This window comes from Balaenoptera ricei, chromosome 1, assembly GCF_028023285.1.
Source record: "Balaenoptera ricei isolate mBalRic1 chromosome 1, mBalRic1.hap2, whole genome shotgun sequence".
Lineage (NCBI taxonomy): Eukaryota > Metazoa > Chordata > Mammalia > Artiodactyla > Balaenopteridae > Balaenoptera > Balaenoptera ricei.
In genome coordinates this window covers 17,124,680-17,130,679 of record NC_082639.1, presented here as the reverse complement: position 1 = coordinate 17,130,679, position 6,000 = coordinate 17,124,680, and the positions used below count along the sequence as shown (strand labels likewise).

The 6,000-nt window shown below is 60.3% G+C and overlaps 1 protein-coding gene across 1 annotated transcript in view; it reads left to right on the top strand.

Moving 5' to 3' along the window:
• The first annotated feature begins 220 nt into the window (after positions 1–220).
• Positions 221–6,000, top strand: part of WNT4 (Wnt family member 4) — a 28,268-nt gene continuing 22,488 nt past the window's right edge. The window contains exon 1 of the mRNA XM_059915697.1: positions 221–359. Coding sequence (XP_059771680.1) covers positions 283–359 — 77 coding nt within the window. The 5' untranslated portion in view covers positions 221–282. The remainder of the gene's footprint in view (positions 360–6,000) is intronic.

Below are 6,000 nucleotides of genomic sequence, written 5' to 3'. Positions count from 1 at the left end.
CCCGCCCCCGGCCCGCCCCCCCGGCCGCCCGCCTCCCTCCGCCGCCGTCGCCGCATCCCGGCTCTGGGGCGGCGCTGACAGTCTGGTCCGCGCCGGGCAGCGGGCGCAGCAGCGGGCAGGGCTGCCGGCAGGCACGGAGGCAGAGCCCCGCCGCGCGCGCGCGCCCCGGCCCGCGCCCGGCGCCGCGCCCCAGCCAGCCCGCGGGGCGCCCACCTGCCGCCCCGACGGGAGGCCCCCGGCGGCCGCAGCCGCTGCCCGGGGCCGGGCGCCCGCGGCGGCACCATGAGTCCCCGCTCGTGCCTGCGTTCGCTGCGCCTCCTGGTCTTCGCCGTCTTCTCGGCCGCCGCGAGCAACTGGCTGTAAGTCGGGCCGGGACCCGGCTGGGCCGGGCGGGGGCCGGGCGGGGCGGGGCGGCGCAGGCCCCGGGGGCAGCAGTCGGTGCCAGGCAGCGCGGGGCAGCGGGCGCGGGGGCGCCCGGCAGGTGTCTCGGCCGCGGGACGCGAGGCTCGTTCGCCCTCTGCACTGCAGCCGACACCGCCCGGGCCTCCCTCCGGACACCCCTCTGCCCGCGTCCCAGCCCAGAGGCTGCAAGGGTGGCGGCGGCTTCCGCACCCCTAGGCGGCCTCGGGAGCCCGAGAGCGCAAGGGGTGCGAGAGCGGGACCGCGGCCGGCGTGGGGTGCCGGGCGCGGGGCGCAGACCGGGCTGGGCTGACAGGTCGCCGAGGAAGCCCATTACGGGGAAGAACCCTGGCTCCTAATAACAGGTTAATCCCCAGAAGTCCAGGGGCGAGTTCCCCGCGCCGAGCTGCCCCGCGCGGCGCTGCGGGCTGGGCTGGAGGCGTGCAGAGACCTGTTTCTGCTTGGGGGGTGGGAGCCGGGAGAGAAGGAGGGAGGGGACGGGACGCCCGGCATCCGAGAGACCGCAGCTGACGCTGGACGGCCTTGGTTCTCCCTGGGGCAGGAAGAAACTCCGTCCAGACCTTAAAGAGCACAGCAGCCCTCCACCTCCCTCAGTCTCACCTAAGGAGGGAGGGGTAGTGACCGCTGGTGACCTGTCTGTTTCTCCTTGACTGGGCCTGACTCAGGGGACTCCCTGGGAAGATTGGCTCGGGAGGTGGGGGGATTCTAAAGGATGAGCTTCCATGAGTGGGTGAACAGGGAAGCAAGAGGACCCTGGACCCCTTCTTCATCTCCCTCAGTGACCATTCCCCCAGTCCCAGGCTTAACCCTGGTCCCAATTCCTTCTGCGCAGAGCTCTGCCCCCATCGGCTGTGGGCAGCCAGTGGGGAGCCAAGATCCAATATTGATCTGAAAAGCATGAGGTGGGAAGGGGGATAGCCAACAGTGTAGCTGGGGTTTCCATGGAGACAGCAGGAGAGGAAAAAAAATTCTCTCTGCATCAAGACCAAAGAACAAATATCTCCCATGAAATTGCCCCGAGTGTCCAATGGCTGTTGCTATGAGGTCATTGCAGCCGCCAGGGCCCCGCAGGCTGGAAGGAGTGTGTTCGTTGGGGTCAGAGCCACCCAGGGCTTGGGGGACGGAGGTGATGTGGAATTCTCCCAGCTGTTCTGAGAGCAAGAGTGAGCGACTCCAAGGCAGGCTGAAGTGGCTGCGGAGCTTTTGTTTTTCTTGGAGACTTAATTTGATTAACACTTCAGGGGCAGTGGCAAAGTGTACAAAAACCAGGGCACCACTACCTCCCTCCCACTACCCCCTAGCAGGCCGTCCCCCTGAGAGGGGCCTGGGTCGCAGAGCCGAGGAGGGGAGCTGATTTGGACTTGGGGAAGTCCGGGGTCCCTGGAGCTGACTCTGGAAAGCATGGGTTCAGAGCCGGGGTCTCCAAAGCGAGCGTAAGCAAGAACTGGGTATGACCGGCCCAGGGCTGAAGGCCACTAAAAGGCAGAGGAGGAAGCGGCAGTTCAAGGGTCTGACCCAGGCCATCGGGAAAGAGCGTGACATCCACAGTGGAAAGTCCTTCAAAGAGCATCTAGCATTTTGGCTCATTTTACAGATGAGGAAACTGAGGCCCCAGGAGGGGAAGCTACTTGCTCAAACTCAGAGCTGAGAACTGAACCCAGGTGCTCTGACTCCCAGCCAGTGACACACGCCCTTCCCTGAAGCCGTCCCAAGGTTGAGCCAGTGTGGCCCAGGTGGTGTCACCACCCACCCTCAGCCACATCCCAGCCCGAAATCCCAGCCAGGGAGGCAGCCCCAGCTTTGGGTCACGCAAACCATGGGGAATTCCAACAGCTCAGTTCTCGTGCTGCGCCGTGGGGTGGGGGGTGAGGAGCAGCGGCCTTCTCGAGAGAAGAGAGGTTGGCAAACCTGTTCTCTGCAGCCGTGATGGTTCAGGTTGCCACGAAGCAGGTCTCCGGATGACCCAGCTCACTCCTGCTCCACCCTGGGCTTCGAGCCAAGGGTCTCTCTGCTCAGCCCAAGGCAGGAAGAACAAGGGGCTTCCCAGGACGCTGCCAAACCAGAGAGGCTATGATGGAGAAGAGATCTCTGGGCACATTCCAAGACAGGGTCCATCCCCAGGCCAGGGACTGGTCCAGCTCTGGGGGAAATAGATGTCACAGCCTGGTCTCTAAGAGGAAGACAAGATAAAAGCAGATCACGAATGGATGAGACCATGAACATGCTATTGCTATCAGAGGAAAGAGTTGAGTGTGAGCTGGAGCGGTCATGGAGGGGACTTGGCCTGGAGGTTGTAGAATCATGACAATAAAGATTATAGTAGCTCCCCCTGTACTATCTAAATCCTGACAACATCTGAATCCCATTTTACATATGAGAAAATTGGGGATCACAGAGGCAATTGCCCCGAGTCACCTAGCTAGTAAATGACAGAGGCATCTGACCCAAAAGCTGCCTCTAGAAGGAAAAGCTTCTGGCGGGCAGATGTCCATCCAGGCATGGTAGCTGGCACTGTGTTTTTTCAAGTGTGAGCCACGCTGGAGGTCTGGCCACAAGAGGATGGCTGGCAGCACTCTCAGAGGGGCAAGGCCTGGGTGTCCACTCCCCTTCCAATACCTGGAGTCAGGCTTCCGTCCAGGGTCTGCTGGCTGGCCGGTTGCAAGAGCCAGTGCTATCTGTTGTTTCCGAAGGGCGGGTGGCCTGGAGGGGAGGCCAGGTGTCCCGCTGCGTGCAGCTGTTGGGCAGGATGGAGCTTGGAGATGGGAGGGCTCTGCAGCCTGAGGCCTGGGCAAGCCCAGAGAAGCTGGAAGCTGTTGATTAGACTTGTGTCTGGCACCAGGAGTGAGTTGACAGCTTGTGGCAGCTCCCACCGAGGGAGGGATGGAGGGATAAAAACAGTCCATCGGTGGAAGGCCTGGACTCTGCCACAGACCTGGGCTCATAAATGTCTCTGAATGTTCCCCCCGGCACTGGGGCTATGCTGGAAGTCGGGAGACCAGGGTTCCAGTCCCAGCTTGGTCCCCAGTGCTGGGCGGCCTTGGATGGGCCTCTTTTTCCCTCTGGGCCACAATCCTCAGCAGATTGTTCTGAACCCCAAATGGAAGTACTGGAAGAGTTAGAGAATAGATAAACTAAAGTTTCGTCATTGTGGGTTTCCTGAAGAAAGGTAGTGACGCACTATGCTGGGGCCCCAGTGGAGGCCCAGTAGGCGAGGGCAGGGGGCCTGTGCTACACTCAAAGGTAGTCCAGCAGAGTGGCTAGGACAGATTGTATGCAGTTCCATCCCAGGTCTGCCACCGACAAGAGTAGTGACCTTGGACATGTTACTCAACCTCTCTGAGCCTCGGGTTCCTCATCTGTAAAATGGTACCCATGCTTGGGGGTGATGAGGCCAGAGAGAGCCCGTGCATGTGGCACGCTGAGAACAGTGCCAGGCACAGCGATAGAAACTGCAGCCATGGCTGCTGCAGGACGTGGAGGGCAGCTGTCACTGAACTGGGGGAGCTGTGCCCCTGGTTACAGAGATGATGGAGGGAACGGGCCTTCAGGCTTCTGCCCCCAAGCGCCATCTACCCAAAACTGTGCTGTCCAGACCCTGTGATCTTACACAGGCCACACAGGTAGGATCCTAGGCTGCTGCCTCCCTGCTCTTCAACCAGGGCCCCTGCAAGAGCCTCACAGAGCCAGGGAGACCAGCCGGGCTCCCGGGCAAATCCTGCCAGCCAGAGGAGTTGCTGCTGGGAGTGCCCTTCGGTGCCCCTGGGGGAGGCATCTCCCTGCGCACTGGATCTGACTCCCCACAGGTGTGCACCTCCGTCTCCGGGCCAAGCTCCCGTGTGCCTGCTCACGCAGCAGAGGTGTGTAACTGCCCTGCCCGTGAGCAGAGTGAGGCCTGGCACTCTGGGTGCAACTTGCTGGACCAGGTGTGGGCAGAGCCAGCCAAGATGTGCAGTGCCAGCCCCACAGGTAAAGGTGTGGTCTGTCTCCCCCAAGAAGTGTCCGCCTAGTTTCCAGCTATAAAGGATCCCTCGCTCCCTTCTAAATAGCAAAAACCCACCCCCTTGGATCACCTCCCATGGCTCTGGGCATTGAATCATAATCACTACACACCCACAGCTCTTTACAGTCTACACCCGGATTTCTCAAATCCACCATTGATATTTGGGGCCCGTCCTGTGCACTGTAAAACGTTTAGCAGCATCCCTGGCCTCTCTACCCACTAGACACCAGTAGCACCCCCCCCCAACCAGGTGACCACCAAAAATGTCCCCAGACATTGCCAAATGTCCCCTGGAGGGCAAAATCACCCCTGGTTGAGAATCGGTGGCTGACAAAGCATTTCCACAGCCATTTCCCTATGAGAACCACATAACCTCTCCACCTCCCCCTTCAGAGGAGGGAGTCTGTATTCTCTTCAGCCCCACTTCTGAGACCCAGAGGTGCAGTGACTTCCCCAAGGACATTCTGCACGTCAGAAGCAGGACTTGAACTTGACTTGCTCTCACATGTCCAGATCTCATGGTTTTTATCCCCTGCCTATAGAACTGTCTCGTATTGTATATAACTATAGTCTAATAATGCGGCTCCTTCTACAAGGTTATAAACCTCTGGAGGCCGAGGCTGTGGCATCAACACTGCTCAGCAGCCGCAGTGCCTGGCATATGTCTGGCATGTAGTAGGTGCTCAGTCAACATTTGATAAACAAAAGAAGGACAGGCCTGTTCGCTCCAGAGGGTTGTAAGTTGCTGTCACATCATGCCCTACTTTCAAAGACCTCGAATGGGAGGGAGGCTCTGCTCTACTGCCTTGAGCCTCAGGTGATGCTAAGATGTGCCAAAGCGGGTGTCAGGACGTGTGGCTGTCACCCGGCAGATGCGCTGCCCTGGCCCGCAGCTCCCGGCCAGGCCACCCGCTCAGAGCCAGGCTAAGCGCTCATTCCCCTCACCCTCTTCCCAGGGCCCCGGGACCAGGCTCTGCCCGAGGGGTTTGCTCAGGCAGCAGTCACGACCCAGCTGTCTGCTGTGGCTTGACTTTCTTCCCTCAACCCTGGATTAGCAATTGAGCAACTCAGCATCTGACAAGACAGTGCTCCCCAAACCTGTTGAAACTCGCCCAACTCGGGCCCTGTGGGTGCATTTGGAAAGCTGAGCAATTGTACCACGGCTCCTCCTCTTGTTCCTCCCTCTGGGAAGAAGGGCTTTGGCCTGAGCCAACTGGGCACGGAGTTGGCCGGGGAGCCGCTGATGGGGGTTGGGGGTGCGTCACAGCTGCCCCCACCCCAGTCACCCCCGCTCCAAAGGAGCTTGCAAGAGCTGCTCGGCAAACTCAGCTGGGAGGCGAAGCTGCGACCCCATGGTGGCTGTCCAGATTTCTACAGGAGTTGCCAGGTTTTATCTCTGAGTCCTGAACTGCGTCTTCTGTGATTCGGCCAAACCCGGGAGAAGGCACGCTCCCTGCCGTGACCACCCCCAGCTCCCCCTTCCCTGCTCCAAACCCCTCTCCACCTCCCCCATCTCCTGGCAAACTTGAAACCAAACTCTGTTTTAAAAGTTCCCTGGCCAAGTCAGAACCCCCACAGCC